Here is a 24026-nt window from a genome sequence, read left to right as displayed (position 1 = left end):
GAGTTTGCACAATGTCAGGATGATGAATGTTGTGCTATTCACAAAAGACAAAGCCAGAAATGACTGAGTGTGTATTTCATAACCCAGCAGCATCAAGAGATGGCTTAACAAATACCTCTATGTCTTAAAAGCCGATATGCAAAAGTGAAATTCTAATTAAAACTCTCACTAATCTCACAAACGCATTGCCTGAAGGTGGAGGCTGGAGGTGGATCATAAACATCAGTCACGCACGCAGAGCTTGATATTGAGCTAAACCACTAATTTCACTTGATTTATGTTTGCAGATGCTTGCCCGATGGTTCATACATGCCCACGAGAAATGCTGTTGCTTCATTGCACAAAGCTCCATTTGATCAAATTCACATCTCCCATTGAAGCGCCATGCTCTCACACCCAAATTCACAGGGCGAAGGATCAGGCACATCTTCAGCAGAAGGGCTGCCACCAATTAGCAGAAAGTGGAAATTCAATCAGCTTCAGGAGACCAGCCAAATAACATGAACACACATGCTAAACACAGATTTAAATGCTGTGAATGGGTCTTGGAAAAAGATCTTTAGAGGGCATGCTGCTGGAAATACTTGGCACTGTTGGAGGCTTTAGATGGGATGAGCTGACATTATAATGCATGTTCAGGCCACGCGTGGATGTGTTTGTGGGTGTACAATCATTTGGACCTTCAGTGACAAACAATACCACCCATGAAGGGTGCACCGAGCTGTTTCCTGCACTGTCTCAGGTCCCAAACAATTCATTGTTTACTGTATTCCGATGCCTGCAGATTGTGTTAAAACACTGCCAAATTGCAAAGACATACACTTTGTCTTCAGGTGTGAAGATAACTGTGTTGGTATCATAAAGTTTCTTTTACCCATCAAAATGGGAAAATAATACTTTAATAACACGATAGCATCAGAAAGTGTGCTCTCTTTTTCTTTACTCAGTCCCTGGTGTTTAGTGTTTTAATACCAAATCAGAGAGTAACAGGAGCATATCTGAGACTTTAAGCTTCACAATCTGCATAATGTTTGTTTTTATCCAATGAAATGCTAAGATGCATGATGGTGGAAGCATGAAACCTGGAGATTATCACTAGAAGGATCACACAGAGGCATTAAGGGGCACTGAGGAATAACAAAGAAAGATGAAGGGTACAATTTTACATTTAATTAGAGATGAGAAGTAAAAGCAAAACCTCTTTACAAGTTTCCTTATTGTTTGTCATTTTTATACAGCAGAATATGTATTAATTATCAGACGTTTTCACACTATTGTTTTTGTATGTTCAAATCGTAAAACTGGGGGAAATGATGCAATCATTTTCAATCATACTTTCAATATTTTTACTATCACAGTGGCATTTTTTTCTCTATCAGGGGACCAAGAGCCAATAAAAGCATTGTTATTCTGATGCCTTCATAAAAATCGGAAATGTTCACGTGAATGAGTATGGCTGTTGTGCTATTTTGATTGAAGTAAAGTTGCGAAAGTGAAAAACTATGCCCAAAGTGCTACATTATAAACAAAATCCAAAAAAATCCATATTTTAATATTAGTCATTTAAAATGTTAGAGGTAAAAAGGAAGGGGCAGGAGTACGAGTAGTAGAAATTGTATTTTTGTCTACCTATACTGTTCTTCTTTCTGAAGTGTTCTCACCTTTCAGTTCTTATACTGATTGCCCGCAGTAGGCTGAGAAACATATTTAACTACAGTACTTTAATCACACTGATGTGGCTCGGCTGCAACTTTTTTTTTTTTAATCTAGGTTGTCAGGCTCAGTGACTCTTTAGATAAAAAGAAAATCTTTCAACATTAGCAATTTGAATGTGTGATTATGAAAACAATGGTTCGTTTTCTCTGAAAGTTAACCAATTAAGAAAAATAAATAAAAATTAGTAGAAAATACACTTTTACCTTCAGATTGACTTTCACCTCAGAGGCATATGCGGATTTACATTTTAGATTTACGATTCTTTCCCGGAGCACCCGAAGGCATCTCGCGTCTCCACGACTACATCCGGGACATTTAACAGCTCCACATGTCGGCAGGTTCAGTTCAGATGCCAAAGACTTTCTTGCATGAGAAGAAGCTGCTTTAGTTATTCTCGTTTTAACGACGCCGTTTGGAAGAAGAGATGGTAACTTCATTTATAGTCTTATATATAAAAAAGCTTCTTACAGAGTGCTGGGTAGCCCACTGACGAGCGCTTTTTAGGTGTTCCGGAGGCAGTTAGAGCTAGTTTGCTAATGCTAACCAGCTCTAATGACAGGTGGTGGACCTCCAGTTAAATTTAGCACGATAGCCATTTGCTCAGTTTCATTCATTTTGCAGCGGCTTCCAGCGTATCGTGTTCTTAGTGCTGTTGAACGTAACTTCTTCCTGCTATTATCTCTTTAATGTCCTACGTGAGTTAGCTTCTGCCACAGACTGTTATATGTAAACAAACCGTGATGTAGCCAGCTCTGCGGCTCTTCAAACTTTGCTGCGGAGTCCTTACTGTTGTAGACAAATCGGTCGTGCTCTCTACATCATTATATACAAAATGACGCTATGCACTCAAGTGCACGGTGGAAACTCAGTGCGTGTGTTTAATTTGACAGGCGCTGATGGGAGTTCAGCTTGTGGTCAGCTTACTGGCCGCCAGCATAATGCAGAGGATGGCTCCACATTGCTCATTTGCACGCTGGCTGCTCTGCAACGGCAGGTACTGTCAGGTATATAATCAGGTTTTACGTTATTCACACAGTGCACTAAACTGCTTTAACACATGTGCTTGTTGTTTGTTCCAGTTTGTTGCGATTCAAACACCCTTCAGAGGGAGAGCTGTGTGCCCTGGCAGGAAAGCAGATGCCCAAACAAAACAGGAGAGACAGGTGGGAAATGGAGGGCTGTGCTTCATGCTGCAGGACCACTGCGTGCTATAGCATGAAGTTGTATCATGTGATTCTAGTGTTACTCCATGACATATATAGTGTGTTTCTCATCCATCCTTTTCCGTTTCTTCATGCTTCAAGCTTGCATTGTTATTTTTTTCTTCCATCTTTTATTTGCTCATAGGCGGCAGAATGGGGAGAATAAACCGCTCACTGTGCCCAAAGACATTGACCTTCACCTGGAGAAAGCACCAGTCAACGTCATTGACGCTCTCGGTAAAACAAATACTTCTTCGTCCACATCACAGTAATGTTGTGCAAGAGTAAATATTACTCAAAGCCCAGCTTTGACTGTTAAGTCCCACCAGTGTTTTGCAGCATATTACATTGCATGGAAACTTTATTGAAATTCTCATTTTGATTGTTTTGGGGGTTTTTTTTGTTCTTGTTTCTACTTTCAGTGCTGCGCTTTTTCCTGGAGTACCAGTGGCTTGTAGATTTTGCAGTCTATGCAACCGGAGTTTTCCTCTTCACTGAGTGTTACTATAGTGTGGTAGATGCCAGCAAAGAGGTTAATATTGGAGCCATCTGGTGTGTCCTGACTGTTCTCTTCTGTCTGTATCCTTCAAATGTAAAACAGACACACTCTCTAGATTAGAAAGAATATATCTGGACCCAGATTAGTTTGTGATGTTTTCCTGAATCAAGATCCTGATATGTCCACCACGTTCTTGGCAGCTGTTATATCAATGAAGATGAGTTGGTAACTATCTATAGTACTGAATGAACCTAAAATCCGAATAATCTCTTTCTACAGCTAACGTTTAATCTCTTATTAGGAATACAATCACTACTAGTGTTAAACTAATATAAAAACATTAAAAATATCTTGTAAATTGGAAGTCTTATCCATGTTCAACTAAAGGTAAATTATCACTGAAATATATGTAGCTTTTTTTTTTTTTTTTTTTTTTTAACACCTCTCATTTGGTTTCCTTTACCATCCGACCCACAGAAAGACCCTTCACACCCTAATGAGCCACTACTTCCGCTCTGAGGAGGGTGGTGAGCGCTCAGTGTGCCTTGCCTTTGGTTTTCTGTGTCTGCTTGTGGCCATGCTAGTGTTGGTTGTCAGAGAGGACTACCTGGAGTTCGGTCTAGAGCCAGGTTTTTCCAGCCTCTTTGACAACTTGGAAATCTTTGTCAAACAGCAGGGCTACGCTGACTGGTCGTACGTATCTCCATGAAAAGATTACTTCTGGCTGAAATATTGACTTGTTGTCTTTAAAGAAATGCTTGTTTCTGTAAAACTGATTCATATTAAATCTTATATGAGTTGAGTCATCTTTCAATTGGCACAGGAATGAGCCTGACTGTATTTGATATCTGTGCTGGAAGTAGCCCTCCTTAAATATTGGTGTCACTTACTGTTAGTGGTTGCTTTAAACTCAGAATCCCTGTGACTAAGCTGACAGTGAAGCTTGGTTTGGCTGCTGTCTGTGCCTACATCGGAGCTCTCTTGGCCTTCCCTGGACTGCGGCTGGCTCAAACTCACCTAGATGCGGTACAGATGAACTCAGACCGCCCACTCATCCAGTAAGAATTGTTATATGAAAAATAGCATGTGCTTCATGTCTTTTATTGCTACACATTAGCTCTACTCTGCTCTTTCAGTTGTGTCCCTAATGTTTCCTGACAGGATTCTGCTGCATATGGGTTTTCTGTCTCCAGTCATTGTGTTGGTTTTGTGGGTGAAACCCATTGCAAGAGACTTCCTGGCCAATGCACCTATGGGAAAGACCTCTGTCACTTTGTGAGTGCTCATTTCTGATTGATTGGCTGTGAGAAGCTAGAACTAACAATCAGGAAATAGAAGAATTCTTCTAGGCAGCGCTTAGTGGACACCTAATCTCTGATAACTTCACTCTTTGCAGAGTATCCAGTGAAGCATTTGACAGCATGCGTCTTTGGATCATCGTGGTGTCGTGTGTGCTGCGGCTGGGTCTCACCCGTTATCACCTCCAGGCCTACCTCAACCTAGCTCAAAAATGGGTAGAGCAGATGAAAAAGGAGGCAGGACGTATTGCTGCAATTGACATCCAACGAAAGGTCAAATGCATTTTAAACTTTCTCAGTATTGCATGCTTTTATCTTATAAACAGACAAATTGAGAGTTTTGAATTAAAAAAAAAAAAAAAAAAAAAAGATTTAAAAAAACTTTAAATATTTAAGGATAATTCTTAATAAAACTCATTAAGTGCCTGTGTCGAGTAAAGTTTCTGTGCCCTCTTCCAGGTTACACGTGTGTTTTGCTACCTGACAGTAGTTAGTCTTCAGTATCTGATTCCAATTCTGCTCATCCTATTCTCAACACTGTCACTTAAGGCACTGGGTAAGTAAAATGCTCACTGAAACTCACATCTTGATATTTGAACTTTTTCTCAACCATGCACGTGTAGACTTTCACAGGCCTGAAGTTCTCTGGAAGTTAGTCAGACATTAATCAGTTTTTAAGTTGACTGCTCCTTATGTCAGATTGTGCCAATTTGCTAAGAACGCTAGTGAGCGAGGGCCATGTGTGCTGCATCCTGAAGCTCCATCCAGGCAGTTTTGTCACATAAACCAAAGTGAATATTTCTGATAGTTTCAGCATGTCTGAAGTGGATAGTTTGTACCCATAAATACTGCCATCCAAATATATATATTTTTTGTAAGAACAAAAGGTTCATGGATTTCTCTTAAAGTTAACTTCAAAAATACCAGCACTCCTGGAGTGATGCTATAGAGTGGAGTATCTTTGCATTCATAGATTATCATTGGCATTGGACAAGAAGGCACTAATGGAATTGGAATTAATTAGCTATTAGCTTTTATGTCACTTGTTATTTTATGTGGTAAAAGTGACGGTGCTTGATATAAATGGAAAGCTGCAAATTTTGCCTCTGTTTTCACATTTGGTCTTGTTCCTTATAACGATAGAAATGAGGTTTAATTAGAAATTAGTTTGCATCAGAGTGCAATCAATGAAAATTAGCCAGCCAAAAACCAGACCAAAAAATAGACTTTTGTAGGTGGCAATTTAGCTCACAGCGTGAGCAGGCCACCATGCACCACGAGGCTGAATGCAGCGGCTCGGGTTAGACGCCGACCTGCAGCCTTTTCCTGTGTGTCTTCCCCCACTCTCTTTCTCTCCTGTCTGTTCTTAATCTTTACCCTAATAAAGTAGAAAAGCAAGGAACAGATAAAAATTAAATATTTTTTTTTTGGCCTGGATATTCCCAAAAACTGTCTGTTGTCCCCAGAAGCAAAATTAGAAAAGTAGCTTGGTTCCAAGGCTGTCTGACCAGCAAGCTGGGCCTTTATTGGACAAGTTAAGCAGTGTGAATGTTAGTGAAACATAACAACCAGTTATTTGTTGCAGGGGACTTCTCCTGGAGTACAGGTGCCCAGGATACCCCTGGTGTGACACCAGCAATCATCATGCCAACAGCTGCACCTGTCCTGTCTGGAGCTCTAGATGAAGATGAAGAAGGGATGGAGGACATGGAGGAAGACATCCAAGCTACAGTAGCTCGACTGTCAGAGACTTTCACAGCGCTGCGATCTGTCCTGACACCGCTTTTCTACAGAGGGTTTTTTGCCTTTCTCACCTGGTGGGTGGCTGCCTGCCAGGTCATAAGCTCTCTATTTGGCATCTACTTCCATCAGTACCTTATGCAAAACTAACTGAGGAAAATGGAGTGCCATACTTTTATACATCCAGCAATCAGCTCACATTATGCTGTTGCACAGGATGCCTGCAGACAGCAGAGGGGACATTTCAATAAAATAGAACTACAGCTGGATTGCACCATCTTTCTGGTTGTAACTGATCAAGGTTGGATGCTGTCTGTTGCAATATTTACTACTTTGTTGACCTTGTAACTTTTTAAGACCAGCAGGACTCTGGCATTAGTAACACACAAATATACAGAACTGAGTGGGGGGTCTGCATCACAAATCAAGTTCAGTTTAGTCCGCCTTAACATGTATCACAATGTGAATTCTAAATTGGCTCAGTAAAATCTGGGTTTAATTGGCCCAGAAGGTGGCACCATATACCGATACTGATGATAGCTGTGATAATTCAAATGAAGAAAATTATATTGCATTAAAAAATATGTCGGTGCAGGTGTTATTACAGCCTTATAGTGCAGTGTTTCTACACACTGGTTAACGCAAAAGTAGTTGTCAGACATTGGGGCAGTCCCTGCTGGTGGGGTTTAGAGCCACTGCAGGTGGGGCGCATACAACAAAGTGAAAAATATGAAGTGAAACTCAAAGCCTTTTTTTTTTTTTTTTTTTTTTTTTTTATATATATATATAAACTATTTGTGTGTAGAAGGGACAACAGTGCAGTCTTTTTAGGTGCGTAGTGTCTATTACGCACACTACTGGTGTTGTGACATTCTGGTAGTGTTTAGTCTAACTCGATAGTAACCACCTTTCATCCACCTTGTTCACACTGCTGCCAAACCGAACTTCATTATCCACAAAAATTAAGGATACGTTTGACTGAGTTTATAGTCAGTAGATATCACATTATTCTTACAGTGAATTTAATGCAGGCCATGATAGTCTTGCGATGAAATATGACGGTGTTCACATTCAGGTTCAAAACATTTACCAGCAAGTTAATTTGGACATTGCATTGATAAAACCTGGAATTCTGCAGGAATTGCCTCTGGATTGTGAAAGATCAACAAAAACAAATCTGATCTGTTTATCTGACCAAAATAGTGCATTTGCTTTAACTGTTAATAAATGGTGCCTGTAACCGTATGCTTACTTGACATGCAGCAATAATTGCCTCACCCTGGATGAGAGTAAGACAAACTGGTATACGAACTGTTTATTAAAACTCTTGTTTTAAATGCAAAGTGCTCAGTAATTGTCAGGATACTGAAGAAATACGGAGTCCAGTTTTTGTTTTGTTTGCTCTTGTTTTGTTTTCTCAGACTTGTTAAAGTCTGTTTACCTGAAAGGTAACCCTGCCTGAAGCAGGTTAATCATGCGGTGTTGGTTACCATTGTTATTTACTGAGGCTAAAATTGAACCAGCTTTGTGATGGCGTTAAACCAGAGTTAATCCCAAATGCTGCTGGATTACCTATGGAGCTCTCTTTGTGATACAGACCCCAGTGTTATCTCATAACTTCTTTAATAGAACATTTTTCTGCAACTTCTCACATGTATCTATGCCAGTGTTAATGAGTTTTGTTTTTCATTTTCAAAGGAACACTGTTAAATGCTGCATTTATGATATTTGGAGGTACCAGGACAAGTATGAATATTTTAATGCCTGAGTAATAAGACATATTTTTGTGAGGGACTCTTTGCAGTCCTTAAAGAACCGATTCACGAGTGCTACGTTTTTGGGTTTTGTTTTGTTTTTTTGGGGGGAATTTTTTTTTTTGATTTTGTGTGTACGTGTGCGTGCGTGTCTTTTTCTGCTTCTTTTTCCTGTTTTTTTTGTGTGGGCGTAATTTTCAGATCAAGCTTACTAAGTGTAATGCAGTCTGGCTGTGTATTAGTGTTTGAAAGCCAAACACTGAGGAGCTGTTGCTCTTTATCTTGAAGTGCCTGGGAGCTCAGGGATTTTGAGTGTTTTGAAATCTCCTTCCTCCCTGTTCATGTGTATTTAGAACAAGCTGATATACTGCAGTGAACACTGCAGGTACATTTCTGTTTTACCCATTAATTTTCAAACACTACCCATGAACAACATGCTAGTTGCAGTGTCTTAATCGCCTCCTTCGTAGGTTTTGTTTGCTGCCAATCAGCCATGTATATGTCGAACTAATCAAAGCCTTCCCTGAATCAGTCTTCATCAGTGTGTTTTATTTATTTTATTTATGATACATTGATTAACTGTGTTTGTGGATGGTTTTGATCATTAGTATGTTTTCTTTCTTGAATGCTCTGATATTATTATACTGTGAAGTTGATATGAAATGTTCCTTTAGATTTTCTGAATGCATGGTGTGCAACACTTTGGCTGTAACCTGATTTTTTTTTTTTTTCTTTCTTTCATGTGTGGTCCTAATAAAATGATTTGCTGTTTTCACGTCATTTTGACTTTCTCCCTTAATTCCTCCTTCCACCACGGAGCGTGGGAGATGTTACAGATAAAACGTTTCCTTTTAGAGAACTGGTACTCCATTGACAAAAGACATGGATGACAATGGACCGTCTAGTCGCTGTGCAGGGTGCTGATCTCTGACCCCAACCTCCTGAGAAGACCATTCTTTAATCACTGGTAATTATTATGAACCTGATGCCCCCTGGACTCTGGGAAGAAATGTTTGTGGTGGATGAGCTTGGCTGTAACAACAAAATAATCCAGTTAATGGACATATTTTATGCAGTGGACTGCTTTTATAATCTGTATTTGACAGTGCAGTTTAAATCATTCACATGTATTTTGTGATATCATCAAAACCTTCAAAATCACATGGCAGTCAATTGTCACATCAGCTTTTTGCCGTAAAGAGACAAGAGTGGCTCCTTGTTTAAAAGCTGACATGATTTAAATTCTTCCTCCAGTCAAACGTTGTGAGCATCCTCCAGTAAAAGAAGCGATATGCTCCTCACCTCGCTGTCGTTTTATATGCACAACTGGAAGACATTAAGAGTCGCAAAGCCACTGAAAAGCAAACAAATTTGAGAGCACACCAATTAGCAAATCCTACATCTCAGTGTGAGTACAGAAAAATTTCTTGGACAATGTTTTTGTTGCTGTGGAACATCAGTTTAATTTGAGTCATATAAGCAGTATCTTCATCTACGATGAGCAGTCAAGCTCATCCTTCTCTCTGGTGGGCCTGTAAGAATGCCTGGCCTCATAAACTGAAAGGTGACATCTTTAAAGCAGGGGTCCCCAATCCCAGTCCACGAGGGCCGGTGTCCCTGCAGGTTTTAGATCTCACCCTGGGTCCACACACCTGAATTACATGATTAGCTCATTACCAGGCCTCTGGAGAACTTCAAGACATGTTGAGAAGGTAATTTATCCATTTAAATCAGCTGTGATGGATCAAGGACACATCTAAAACCTGCAGGGACACCGGCCCTCGTGGACTGGGATTGGGGACCCCTGCTTTAAAGCATCTGTGCTGGAGGCCTCGGGCCCCTTCAGTCTGCTCTATGGACTGCAACAAGGCAAGTCAGACAGCCATGGCTGGCTGTGGTTGCTATAGAGGCTAGAATGTATGTCTGTGCGTGTGTGTGTACATAGGACCCAGACATGCCCTACAGACTGGGCCTGGTCTAGTCTCATGGGATCAGACCAGACATGACCCCAGTGAAAGTCTCGTCATTTAAGGTGGAGAGACAACAGCTCAATACTGTGTGTGTGTCTGTGTGTGTGCCCACTGTGGAAAGGCAGGTAAATTCTCCATGGAGGCAGCATAGGAAAACATTTTGGCATGGTTACTATGAAACAACCAGCTATGGAAATGACCATATTTGTGCCCTTTTTTTTTCCTGTTTGGAAGACATAAAGGTTTCCAGGATTTGTGTGGTCTATTCTTTTTCCTCTCGTTTGGTGGGTGCGTGGTGAGCTGCTTGACAGCGCCCCGACATGATAATGAGGGAGTGTGTGTGTATTCAAAAGATGGAATGTAGGTGAATAAAATGAAATAAATGTACACATGAAAGCTACACAGTGGAGGGCATTTTACCTGCTTTCAGAATTAATGTACATAAAAACAGAGGGAAATCATTCCCTTTTATGCCATTTATTTTTTAATTATTAATTAATTATTATGACATTTTTTCACCTGAGAAAAATGATAAACTAAATGTCCTAAAATAAAAAGATAAAAAAAAACTCAGACAGGGGCAAACACACAAAGTAAACAAACAGTAAACTTTATTTTAAAATGATTCACAAAAAATGCCTCTGTTTTGTTAGTGAAGCATCCAGCAAATATGTATGTATATATGTATTAAAAAATCAACCAGAAACAAAATACTGACAACTTGGCTTTTCATGTTTCATGCTAATATTAATCCACAAAAATCCACATAACATGAAAAGAGAGATAAATCAACAGTGGAACTTGTATTTGAAAACCTCCACAAGCTGGATTTTAGCAGGAGCTTTATTTAATTAGCCAATTAACCGATTTATTAAATAAAGAACTACCTGTTAAGGCTGGTCTTCACTACTCTGCACTTTAACCAGTCTCAGTCAGATTAGAAGAAATAAGACGACCCCTTGTGGACAGTGAATGAAAATTACCTCCTTTTTAAATTTTTTTTATTTTTTTGTCATTTGAAGATCAGAAACTGAAAATGCAAAACTAAAAGACATAGAGGTATCCAGTGCACAAGATTAAAACGTAAATGTATACATAAATGAAACCCGGATAATAAACAAACAAATGAATGGATATTTAGACTCATCTAGTACAGCTTGTCTCGTGTTGTAACACATCATAAACACAGGAATATCTACACTAAACACTTACTACACAAAGCCCTTCAGGAAGAGTAAGCACATGATTGCTGCTTTTTAGAAAAAATCGACCAAATAAAGACAAATACATCATTTTTTTGGGCTGTTGCAGTATTTGTGTGCAATGCATAGGGACAATAATTAAACACTTTGGTCTTAGCAGACTGCTGTGAGTGTTTCTGACAACATAAAATGATCACATTACAACAATACTAAAGATTAAAAAAACAAAAAAACTTGAAAAAAGAAAACCATTTTTACATCCCAAAGAGCTCATCGGCCTCATCTCTGACACAGACTGATGCCCAGAATCTTAAAAGGGTGGGTTCACATTTTTTCAACTCTTTTTTTTTTTTTAGACCATACTGCTGCAAAATGTCCCTCCAGTTCTTCAAATATCTTCTTTTGTTGTGAATCATTTGTAAGAGATGGGGGGCCAAGATACAGGAAGACAATCTGAGGCTACAGCAGTCTGATTTAAGCTGGGATATTTTCAGAGCGAAACTTCCTTTTTCTTTGTTTCTCTACAAAGGATGCCTTTGCTTTAATATGAGACGGTGCTTTGTAAAGCAACAGCAATAAAACACTGTCTGGACAAACACTAATAATTCAGACAGAAGAAACCTCCTGTTAGCTGAATTTTATGTGTTGTTAAAGAAAAAAGTAGACAGTGGCTTTCATACCTAGATTTCTCTCATTAAAATTCCATTACGAAGATATTTCCACATCTGAAAGGAAACTGTGATAACTAAAAAAAACTTTTATTTTAAGAACGTATCCAATTAAATGCCCTGTTGTGTAACCTTATCACATAAAACCCCAGTCAAGCTACTTTTTTAGTACCTCCTATTTTTTTTTTTTTTTTTTTTTTTTTTTGCTCTGAAGGCTAAATATGTACGGACGTTTTTTTTTTATATGTGCACTTCAGAGAAATTCAGGTGGTCCCACAGTGCTGCTGTAGCCAACTTCAACAAAGTCACAAGAAAACAATCACATTTCCAAATTGTACTTTTGATTCACATTAGCTCCACACAGAAAACTAACCCTAACCAAACAAAAAGCAAAAGTCTGTATGCATCTATCTCCTCATGGGATCAAGCAAGTGATGCAGAGAAGAATTCTCCACTGCCCAGGAGAGACCAGCTCTGTGTGAGGAGACAAAGAGAGGCATACGTCGACCCTTTCTGGTTTTGTCTGAAGACAGATGTTGACTGAGAGTGGGTTGTAGAGCGGAGCAGCTGGCTATCTCTGCCAGCCGTCGCTCATCTCTAACTGCCGGAGCGACTGCCCTCCTTCCTCTTGGTCTTGTGGGTAGCTGGTTTTGGCAAACTCTTTTGTGCCATTGGCTGGATGGGTATCTGGAGGGGTATGACGAGCCGAATCGGGGTTGCTCATTGGAGAATGCTGCCTGAGGTGGTGCAGAGGAGGGGAGGTAGGTGAGGCCATGTGCTCAGGAGAGCTACGCTCCGATTTGATGCTGAGGTTGAGGGACGGCAGATGCGGAGAGGTTGGAGTGCAGGACTGAGAGGGGAAAGAGCATCCCCCGCTGGACTCTCTGAAAACAACAAGAGGGTGGAAGAAATTAATTTGGATTGAAACACGTCATCAATCCTGGAGTTACAGCTAAGGGGCACTAGAAGTAGCTTGAAGATAATTTAAAGACAGTCAAAACTGCTTGTGAACATGGCATTTAAGAGTCAACTATCACTAATGATTCAAAATTATATATACAGTGGATTTACTGTATTATGTCTAGAATAATATATGATATGCTCACACAGGATTTATATGAGGCCCATGAGGTTCCTGAGGTGGTTGCGCCGCTTGCCAGGGGTTTACTGTTCCTCGTTGTAAACTGACTGAGTGATAAAAACCAGGCTGGCTGTACTCTGCAAAGAAAGAATTGATATACATAGATTTGGTGATAGAATAAAAGATAGGGGGGGAAACAGGAGAAAAAGATACAGTTTAATAAAATGGTTTCATTTTAAGATAAGATACACTTCACAGCAAGGCTGGTTTGACATTTTGGGAAATACCCTTTGTAGTTTTTATCGATGAGCACAAGATATAAGACTGTTACCTCTCATCACTCATGTCACACTAGAGATGAAGCTAGAGTCAGAAGATGTTCTGCTTAATTTGGAACAGTGTAAAAAAAAACCCTAACAAAATTTCCCTTGCTTTTTCTTCTTCTTATTTATTTATTTATTTTTGCCTTCTGTGGAACTATTTCCTGGCTGGGTTTAGCAAGAAAGGCAATGTTTTCTCATGATAAATTCACCAGAAAACCACCTGAAACTCTCCAAGCTCCTGGTCCTGCACAAACTCCAAACCCTTTTTTTACACAGATCAGAATGAGAAAAGTTTTGTGCATTAATAATCAGGTTCTGGAGTGAACTGCCCCACAGTGAGTCAGTGCCCTAGCTTTGCAGTGGTTATGCTAAGCTATGCTAAGAGAGTATATGTGTGGTAGGTTCAGTTGTACCATACAGACATGAGAGTGGCATTAACAATCTGATATAACCCGTTAACATGTCAAGCTATTGCTGTATGACTGCTTTGTCAGTTGCCATATATTTTTTTCATATATTTCTTTTTTCTTTCTTTCTATAGTAACAGAACACAGATGACATACCAGAGGCTCCAGGGGAGGGGAGACCATATCCTCCCAAACTGTGACTCAGCAGCCCTGCCTTCCCCATAGCCACCATGGAGCTGCTGCTGTGCAGGCCCTGGTACAAAAGACCCCTCTGATGATCAGAGAAAGGGAAACAGTCATACTGGAAATCTTGAGTTTGTACTGATGTAGTGTAGTCAGTGTATGAACACTATGAAACTTGTGAACATTATAATTGCGAGAGGTGTGAATGAGTCAAAAAACCTGTGAAGTTTCTTGTCCAAGTTTGCAGAACTATTTATGTGTTTTGGTATTTAATTAAGAACTTTAGTTTTTAGAAGCAGTACGACATCTATTAGAGGCACTGACACCTATTTGTTTTGATCACACTGGATAGCACAGCTACTTACAGCGGAGTTGTGGTTAGCGCGTGTGGCCCCCATGGCCTGATTAGCACCATCTGCCCGCAGGTTTTCAGTGCCCACGTTCAGAGGAGGAGGGCTTTTCATGTCCAGAGCTCGATTAAGGTTGCCATGGGAAAACACAGAGTAGCCGATACCTAAACAGTGAAAAAAAGGAGCAGGAAGTGAAAAGCGATCTAAGCCCGCTCCACTACTGTCATTTATTCTTTGTGATACAATCATCACCTCCCTCTGTTGCGGTATACAAGTGTGATTTTGAAAAAAAGAACTTCTTCTTTTCCTTTAACCTTTGAATGAGTATCAAGCCTTCGTGAGACACCAGGCAGGTCTGACTAGTTATAATATGTGCAACTGTACTGAATATACTGTAACTCATGTGACAGAATCCATTGCGAACGCAATGTAAACCAACAATCACTGTCAGATCTTAGATAAAAGAGAACAGTGCATTTAGAATCACTAAAAGTGTCAGTGATCAGTATATAATGAAATCCCAGTGCATCCAGATAGTTAGAGACTGTATGATGGCTGACAGATAGGCAGGTGTGATGCATTCTGAATAGAAACCACAGAGCTGGTTGTAGCTGCAGTTACACTGGTGGAGGGCCAGTTTCACATAACAGACCGACTGCGCACACACACACACATACACATACACACACAAACACACACACTTCCTGTGAGTTCACAGCCAGCTGCACAGATGGTTGACAGTACACATGAATTTTACAGAAAGCATTTAACAAGAAGTTAGAAGAGTGGCTCATGGATTTTCATGCGAAATGCTATGACTCTGTTTAAAGGTAGAATAATACTGGTAGATTATTTGTAGTGGTAGATTAAATTTTTAAAAAATCATTTAGACTTTGGTTTCATCATGAAAGTGTTAAAAAACACAAAAAACTCACAAATGAGCCTGAATGAGCCTGACAAAGGCCCAAAATTGGTGGAACTTGTTAAAAGTGATACATAGATGCAATAGAAATTGACATGTTTTTTCAAACACAAGACATACACAAATAGATACTACCCTTAGTAGTTATGATGATTCTGGTATAGGACTTAATGAGACTAACCCGAGTGTGGAGACATGAATGCAGTGTGTGCGTGGGGTGCAGCAGGACTGGCCGAGCTGGATCTGGAGTTTAGAGATTTAAAGCTCGGGGGTCTGTGGGAGGCCATGCCGGATCCGGAGGAATTGGGAAAACCATTCTCGCAACCTGCAGACACGAGGAATTGTGCCTCCGGCGAAAGCAGAGAGGGACCCTGAAGAGTAAAACACATAAACGTGTAACTTTGACAACAGTATGGATTAAAGATCAGTTAATTAAAGATGATTTTATAACACAGAATTGTAATTAGAAATCAGTTTGTCTGTGTTTGGTCTGTGTGCGTTGAATGTATGGAGGAGTAAGTATATGATCACTAACATAGAAGCGCTGGCGAGCCACAGAGAGATCCATGCCCTCACTTAGAGGATACTTGTCTGTTGCCACCTGCATGCTCTCCTCACTGTCAAGCTCTGAGCCATCAAGTCCGAGTCCTTTCCTACGCAGGGTCTGATGCAGAAGAGAAAGTGCACATGGAAAATTACTGGCAACAATAGCACGATGGTTTCGAACCACAACAACGTCACGAGAAAGGGTTTTCATTCAAAATAAAACACCTGTTTTTCCAATTATTTTTTTACAATATCCTTCCAGAGGCTTTTTATCTAATAATCGCATGTACTGTTAAAAATTGGTTTACGTTCCAGATCAGCTGCGTATCAGAAGCTTTCATATACTTCTTTTTAAAAAAGCTCCTAAAATAGTACCTCCAGTATGTCCGTGTTGGTGCGACTCTCGTGTGGCTCGCTGTACTCTGTGTATTTTAGCAGAACTTTGTCCATGTCTGTGCTGGCGTACTGGAACAGACGGTTGGTGCTGTTGAAGATGATGAGAGCGATCTCGCAGTCACAGAGCACGCTCAGCTCGTAAGCTTTCTTCATCAGGCCAAATTTACGTTTGGTGAAGGTCACCTACGACAGAAGAAAAACAGGTTTGCATTTTTAACTCCCTCCAGTTAACTTTGCAAAGTCGTGAGCGTAACAAATTAAGGAAGTTGGATAATTAAAAATAAAATAAAATAAAATAAAATAAAATAAAATAAAATAAAATAAAATAAAATAAAATAAAATAAAATAAAATAAAATAAAATAAAATAGAGACTTTGCAGTGCAGAACACATTCAATCACCAGACACTTCATTCAGATATACAAACCTTATCACCACAACACTTTCAGTCGAAAAGATCAGATATGAGAAATAAACTGTGTTTATCAGCATTCTGAAAACAGTTAAATAAGAGCTCTGGCTGTGTACACAAACTCACTATGCATATCATGTGTTTTTCCTAACACAGCTAAAACTTTAAATAATATTTAGGGTGTTTCATGGAGTTGTAGTATTTGAACCGATATTAACGCACGAATAGGCTCTAAATATGATGCAAGCATTTTTGTTCATGCCGCAGTATTGTACAAATGATAATATCTGTCTGTGGTATTGCAGAGCGGTGTAACTCATGTGCCATAAGTTGATGTCAGTACTATGTTGTATATGTAATCGGTGCTGTCAGATTCATTTTGCATCAAACTGATAAACAGTTCCTCTTCTGTTTAATGGTGTGTTTTCTTGTTAGTTCTTAAACTTTTAATAATATTTCCTCAATCTAGTGTCGACTGTCGGCACGCTCACATCATTTTTTTTGTTCAGTGTGAAAGATTGGCCTTTTGTCAAATAAAAAAATCTCACTTTAACTGGTGTTAAGGGTTTTGATAAATTCACAGCTTTAGGTTATTGTATCAGTGACGTCCAAAATATTTGCTATTACCTACGTTGGGTAGAAAATAATGAATGCTAGTGATGTTGTAAACTGCACGATTTTAATAATGTTTCACACTAGTATAAATATCATAATTTGACATTTCATTAATAGTCATCCTTGCATGCCTTTGCATTTGCATTTCAATCAGTGAAGCTATCGTGATATGTTTTAAATATTTGTAGTGCAATGCTGGACAACAAACAACCACAGCGTCGGCTACATAATATGCACATTTACATGAAACATGTACCGCTATTTTTGCAACTCAGTGCTTGCAGCTTAAGTGACACTTAATTACGGAGTCTAAAACATATCTGGAAGAGGAAAACGTTAAAAATTTGCCTGATACATTTCCTGAGATATCAGTGCGATGTCTTTAAATGTCTTGGATTGATATACAATTTTTACATCAAGAGAAAAGACCCACACGTTCACACTGTAGTAATATTTCACACTTAAAAAACAAGAAAATGTATCTGATTGTTCAAATAATCTGGATTAAGTTTTTATTCTTCCTGTAGTTAACTATAATTTTAGTGGGACTGGTTAATATTTACTGAGAAATATTTTTAAAAAATCGTATATATATGTGTGTGTGTGAAACATGAAACGATGTGTGCTCACCTGTCTATTTCTCTGGTCAAGAATACGAGAAATTTGTATTTTCTTTCTTCCCATTTTCTCTTCTCTTCTTAGTCTGACACCTGTTATAGAAGGTGAAAATCAGTCATATAGTAGAATAAAACAGCATACTTAAACATTTGCAGTGATGTGTGAAAATCAGCACCAATGAAATTACCTAAAACATTAAACGAACCTTTACTCTCGTAGATAACAGAAAAATTTACCTCGATACTTAAACTTGCATTTGTAAGCAGTTGAACTAATTATTAATTACTGTAACGAATTTGAGGTGATATGGTCACATATTATAATAAGAATGGAATAAATGTTCAGTCATTAATACAATTCTGATGGGAAAATGTCATCCCTTTACTTTAAGTGACTCAAGTCCTTTCCCCTCAGTAGGGCGAGGGTGTTTATTTTTACCATCATGAAGCGATGCGGTCTAAAGTTAGCGTGGCTCTTGTGGGGCTAGCAGTCCACACAGAATGACACCCTGACAGTCTGGGTTACCCCCGGGCCAACAGCACAGTGCTTGACTGCACCAAGCGGCCCCAAGAGACAGGGTTAAAAATACAGTCCATAGCTCTTTTTAAAGGTTCAGCAGGCAATAGCTGAAACCAAACAGTAGAAGGAAAACGGTGTGTTCTTGAAAGATGGCTGATGCTAAAAGCCACCCACTCTTCTCTCATGCACAGCCAGGTCAGAAAAAAACAAAACAAAACAGGATTTTCAGGGGCAGATAGCAAAGACATGTGGCTGGCTTGAGAATGTCCATTTTTGAAACTCACACCCGTGGTTTTTCTGTTTTTGTTGGGCTAGAAAACAATGCTCCCATCCCTGCTGTATAGAAACAAAAACAAAGATGAAAAACGTGGAACTGAATGTTTAATTTCACTGACGCTTTAAGAGACGGCTTTGCTTAAAATACAGCATTAAATCAAATGTATCCATAAATTTGCTCCGTGTATGAGCTGTCTTGGTTTGATGCTCACTATCAGTAAAACAACTGTGTTAAGTGGTGGTCTGTCTTTTCTGACTGGGCCATACAGTATTTCTCCAAAGCCCAGAGGAGTTTTCACTGGTTTTCCCCCCTAATTCTAGACGTCTTGACTTCTCTATATTTAGTTGCTTGCCCCCTCCTGATGGTGCCTGAGCGGATATGAAGCCCGTGTTCCCACGACCCCTAAAGTGCCCGCTGTCCTTCAACATAAGCTTGGCACACAGAAATTTGGGGCATGTCTGGAAGAGTCCACCTCGTTGCCCTTATGATTACCTTATAAAGTCTTACGTTATTTGCTTTGTTGAATATGCTGCAGAGCCAAGACACACCTCAAAAGTAACAGCTGCAGAAAAACCCATCCTTGCCAGTGTCTGTATGGTAAAACAAAGCGCACAATAGAAAAATAGAACCACAAAACCAGCACTGGTCTGTCTAACTAACAACTCAACTACCACAAAGAATTCACACCAGGCCAAGCTGTTCGGGGGTTTTTTTTGGACCAGAAGTGAGACAATTTCACCTCATATCAAGGCATGTTAATGTAGAGAAGAGAGGGAAGTGGGACATATGTTCTAAAAAAGGCTGAAAGATGTTTATCACAGGGTTTTACCGAAGGTTCCTCTCCTCTCAAATATAACCAAATGTCAACTATTAGAGCTGCAGCCAGCTCTGCTAAAACATATGGCTAGCTGGGTATATATAGCTGCCCCTCCAGCAAACCGGCGTGGAGCTATAGAATATCTATGTGGTTTGGTAGGTTTGTCAAAGGCCTAAAGGCCGAGACAGGCAGGAAAAGCCTGGCTGTGCCTCACAGCTAAATCTGGATACTTTCCCATTTGACAACTGCCATTTGAGGTCTGCACATTCACAGAAACAAAAAAGCAGCATGCACCTACCGCCTGTGACATTTCATCTCCATGGTCAACTACTGAACATCTCTGAGAAAAGGTGGACATCTCTGAGAAAATGTCTCCTTTGCCATCAATTGGACATGAATGCAAAACAGAATCACTGTCTATCCTGTCATTGTCCAATAGTTCAGCACATGCACACCTTCCCCAGAGCCTCAGGCTTCTAGGGAAGGACAGTGCCTTTGGCAGATACCTTCCCAAAGGTGAGACAGTGGAAAACACTGAGCACAGACACATACAAGGGCAGCAGGAGCTTTGCTTTCTGACATACCCTGGGATCGTCTGACTAATCACCGGGGAACTACCTAGGACAACAGTGCACGTTTACAGAAAACCCTGCGCATCAAGGTAATTTTAATTGGTCTTATTAGCACTGCTGATTTTGCTCATTAAGAATATGTATCGCGCGACATGTTTTTCTTGCTGCAGTGAACTGTATGCATGAATGAGAAGGGGGAAAAAGTAGGGCATTTGTAGAGTATTGGGGGTTCTGCTTCAATGGTTTCCTTTCCATGAGTCATTCAGAGCATGGTGGCTTCAAATGTTTCAAAAACATGGTAAACACTTGTAAGCATATTAGCCAGGGAGGTTAATGGGTTCTTCTATGATGAAAAAGCAGATTGCCCTGCTCTCTACGCAGTACTGGATGGTAAATATGACAAGATATATAATGGTAGTGTTAAAATACTGATAGTTAAAGATGGTTTGAGAAAATGGTTTTGCTTTTGCTCTAAACTATTTTTTTTCACGTTTTGCTCTGTGAATGCATTAGTTACACAATTATGGCAATCACAAGAGAAGCAACACCTAAAATGTCTACTGTACTACATGGGTATAATGTGCTTTATCTGTTGCTAGCAGTGTGTGAATCAAATCTAACAGGGTTGTTGTTTTCACTCTTTTAGTCATTTTAGCAGCTTGTGAGTGTCATATCAAAGTCCAGTGTTATGTGGGCCGATGTCTGTCTTCACCCATTGACACTCTGTATGTACTAGTGCATATACATACATTCTTCTGAACTACAGTTAAAAAAGGTGAAGGTCAAATCTGGAAAAACTTGAAGTCTTAGTGACAGCCTCACTCATTCAAATCAAAACAGAAGCATACTCATAAAATAAAGGCCCCAGGGGAACACTTTGCTTCTTAGTCTTTATAGTTCTCGACAAAGCTTTGCATAGCTAGCATGGTAACCAAAAGAGGTCTTTTTATTATTTTTATCTTGTAGTATACCTAGCTGTATATGTCTCTGTTTGCAACCTTTGGGGTCAAATGGTTCATGTGCTCATTGGGCCTTTGCAGTGCAATGGCGAGGAAATATTTGTCTAATTTTAACTGGGGATAATTGAATTGCCTTGATATTTTTTCATAGAGCCAGAGTAGCAATGTTGCATGCAGGCATGTGCTGAACATTTGATCTTTCCATAAATAGAGAAAAAAGGTTTTTTTTAGGTCTTCCAAAAGGTTAGAAAGTCTGACATCCTCTCAAACTATCTGTGAAGATGAGCCACACCTCACACTAAAAGAGGAAAACCTCTTTGAGGGCAGTAAAAATGGAAAAAGATACATATCCAGCACTAAGGAACGTCAGAAGATTAAAGACACCAGAATCAATAATGCTTGCTTTAAATTAGACTACGGACAACAGCTAAAGGGATGAAAGAGCTATCTATCTGTCTGTCTAGATATCTATCTATATCTGTTTCTAATAAGAGCAAAGTTAGTCGAGATTCTTCTTAAAAGTTGAACCAGTCTACTCAGAATGGACTCATGGGAGTCATAGAATGTGTTTGTTTTCAAAGGACTCTGATTCATTTTTCACAGTGAGCAAACCAAGCAAGAATTAAGTAATAATAATAATAATAATCATAAAAGTTAAAAAGAAGTAGAAATACATTGCTTAAACCCGTTTATGGGCAATTATTCCCAATAACTTGCTGACGTCATTTCAAATAGACAGTTTAAGAATAGCCTGTCTGTCCCCGAGTTGCCAAGCACTCCTGTCTATTATAGCCTCATCTCAATAACACAGCAACAGGTACTTTACTCACAGCTGTGTCATGCAATGCTCTACACAGGAAACCCCAGGAAGCTTCGCTCATTTGCCTTAAAAACCGAAATAAGAAGATAAAAAAGAAACTCAACACGTGCTTAAAAATAAAAATAGAGCATCTGATCTCACCTGTTCCTCGATCTTCTTTTTCTCTGTTTACTTCTTAGTTTCACCCACTCGATCAGGACCAGTCAAACAGGAATAGTTGCTGATAGGAAACATAAATGACTAAATGAGCGTCGAGAGTCTTGTTGTGCGTTCTGGTCTTGTGCAGATGCAGAAATATTCACCTGATGCAGAAGCTGCGGATGATTCAGGAGCGCTGCTTTCCAACAGCTGGCTGCTGCAGCCCGCCTCTCGCTCTGTGTGTGTGTGTCACCACACACCGCCTCCTCGGCCATGCTATTGGACGCACTCCTCCACCTCCCCTCCGCGTATAAATGCATCCGTCACTATAAGGTGTCAGCAAAAGTTGCGCTTTATGGACTTTATGCCTTCAAAATTTGCATTATGAAGCAATTTAGTTCCAATGTTATCTTTTAAAATGTATTTTTGTACAGTTTAATTACAGGAAGGGCAGGGGAGGTGACAATGGACAGTGGAAAATGTTGTTTTGTGATTAATAATTTGGGTTAAAGGGCACTTTTGCTTGTTTCAATCATGTACCACAAAATATTACAAGGTTTTTGCAGGACATTACTCAAAAACAAAAATATATTAATTTTTAAATAAAATTTTATAAATTAAATTTAAGGGGATGACTTGAATTAATCTCTTTAATGGGATTCTGCAAAACTTAAATTGAGGGGTGAGTCACATGAATTTGATATACTGTGCAAATGGGAGTGCTATAGCTGACTTTAAAATACATCAACTCTGAAAATGTGACTATGATAAGATTTATTTACTTACTAAACAAAGTTACAAGCATTTGAATGCAAAGAAGAAGGAAGCAGAAGAGCGTGGAGCATAGCTGAGGTGTATGGCGGTTCTTCCCCAATTACAATGCAAGGCACAACATTAGGTGTGAGATTCTGTTACTAAATGTACTGCACACAATAGGAATAGGCATATGTTATGTTTCTACAGTAGATATGGTAGATATTTGTTATGACTGTTGCTATTATGTTGTTAAAAAAATCCCCTTAAATGTAAATGCTGCTTTGCCTTAAAAAGTAGAAGAAACAATGTGCTTTTAAAAATCAGCCCCTAGAAGAGTCAGTGAGTCTAAACAGTTACAGTCTGATCCAAAAGCCATTCAGCATCAATGAGAATAGAGCAAAACTATTCTGAGGAACACTTTTCTAGAGTTCATGGTCATTTTGATAAAAATAACTAAACATTTTGGCCACTTTGGTTTGAAGGAATTTCTCTTTTGACATAAAAACTTCATCGTGACTGATGAATTAAAGACTTCAGTCTTGGAGATTGACTATAGTGTTTTGCTGCTGTTATGGGGGAAGGAAACAACAGTGAATGTTGACTGTTTATCGGGATACACATATCTCTTTGCGTTAAAGTCAATTTGCACCGTACCAACTGAAACACTGCTTTATGCTCAGCAAACCTGAACACTGGCCACAGGCCATTGCTCAATACCAGAGTCTCATTGCAGTGGCCTGTCATTAGTTAAACCTTTACACATTTCTCTGCCATAGAAACAGTGACAACCAAATCACACATTTACACCAATCAAAGACTAAACACAACATAACTGAAATAGCCAATTCTAAAACCACAAAATGAATTATTTAAGATTATTTAATGGGCCATTAAGAGTCTTTTTAGTCTTGGTGCCTGTTTGTCCGTACATCAAGTAATTTAAAAATCAAGTAGTCAGGCAGTAACTATGTATAAATAGGTGTGGAAATAAAAAGTAAATACAAAATACTGGATGAAAAGTCAAAATTTGGAACGACGAGGGCATAGTTTACATTATCAGCGCTCAAAGCAATGTCTGCTTTCAAGTTGAGAGCAGCTCAGAGTGATTTCCTCATTTTAGTCTAGCCTGAATATTTGAGGCACAAGGAGCTATGCAAAAATAAACAAATCGCTAAAAAAAAGGCAAAGAAAGCAGAAAAGGACAGAAAATAAATGTAACTTGCGTTGTTTTATTTCCTGTTTCCTACCCAGATAAAACTCGACACCC

The 24026-nt window shown here is 39.3% G+C and overlaps 2 protein-coding genes across 2 annotated transcripts; one reads left to right on the top strand and one right to left on the bottom strand.

Annotated features, from left to right (window-relative positions):
* The first annotated feature begins 1997 nt into the window (after window positions 1-1997).
* On the top strand, window positions 1998-8778 carry tmem161a (transmembrane protein 161A). Its single transcript, XM_003439689.5, has 11 exons — window positions 1998-2143; window positions 2607-2710; window positions 2796-2879; window positions 3064-3155; window positions 3341-3497; window positions 3895-4110; window positions 4332-4475; window positions 4579-4692; window positions 4814-4988; window positions 5175-5271; window positions 6301-8778. The coding sequence occupies exons 1-11, from the start codon at window positions 2141-2143 to the stop codon at window positions 6603-6605; spliced, it is 1491 nt and encodes a 496-aa protein (XP_003439737.2). The 5' UTR covers window positions 1998-2140; the 3' UTR covers window positions 6606-8778.
* Window positions 8779-11163: 2385 nt separating this feature from the next.
* On the bottom strand, window positions 11164-22321 carry mef2b (myocyte enhancer factor 2b). The gene is made up of 10 exons (XM_005478988.4): window positions 22168-22321; window positions 22007-22085; window positions 17914-17993; window positions 16237-16440; window positions 15851-15979; window positions 15497-15686; window positions 14409-14557; window positions 14017-14131; window positions 13156-13267; window positions 11164-12933 (listed from the first exon to the last, which is right to left on the bottom strand). Exons 3-10 carry the CDS (start codon window positions 17965-17967, stop codon window positions 12621-12623), a joined length of 1266 nt encoding a protein of 421 aa, XP_005479045.1. The 5' UTR covers window positions 17968-17993; window positions 22007-22085; window positions 22168-22321; the 3' UTR covers window positions 11164-12620.
* Between the last annotated feature and the right edge of the window lie 1705 nt (window positions 22322-24026).

Source organism: Oreochromis niloticus, linkage group LG23 (assembly GCF_001858045.2).
Source record: "Oreochromis niloticus isolate F11D_XX linkage group LG23, O_niloticus_UMD_NMBU, whole genome shotgun sequence".
In the NCBI taxonomy this organism is placed as follows: Eukaryota; Metazoa; Chordata; class Actinopteri; order Cichliformes; family Cichlidae; genus Oreochromis; species Oreochromis niloticus.
This window is presented reverse-complemented; position numbering and strand designations above follow the sequence as displayed.

What these genes read in the sequence shown, in the direction of transcription:
- tmem161a (XM_003439689.5), top strand. An exon ending in AAACAAAACAGGAGAGACAG is followed by an intron (nt 2,880 to 3,063) that starts GTGGGAAATGGA and finishes ATTTGCTCATAG; the next exon opens with GCGGCAGAATGGGGAGAATA. An exon ending in CAATTGACATCCAACGAAAG is followed by an intron (nt 4,989 to 5,174) that starts GTCAAATGCATT and finishes GCCCTCTTCCAG; the next exon opens with GTTACACGTGTGTTTTGCTA.
- mef2b (XM_005478988.4), bottom strand. Translation starts at nt 17,967, where the DNA reads ATGGGAAGAAAGAAAATACAAATTTCTCGTATTCTTGACCAGAGAAAT. An exon ending in TTGACCAGAGAAATAGACAG is followed by an intron (nt 16,441 to 17,913) that starts GTGAGCACACAT and finishes CTTCTGTCGTAG; the next exon opens with GTGACCTTCACCAAACGTAA. An exon ending in CCCCTCCCCTGGAGCCTCTG is followed by an intron (nt 13,268 to 14,016) that starts GTATGTCATCTG and finishes CTTTCTTTGCAG; the next exon opens with AGTACAGCCAGCCTGGTTTT.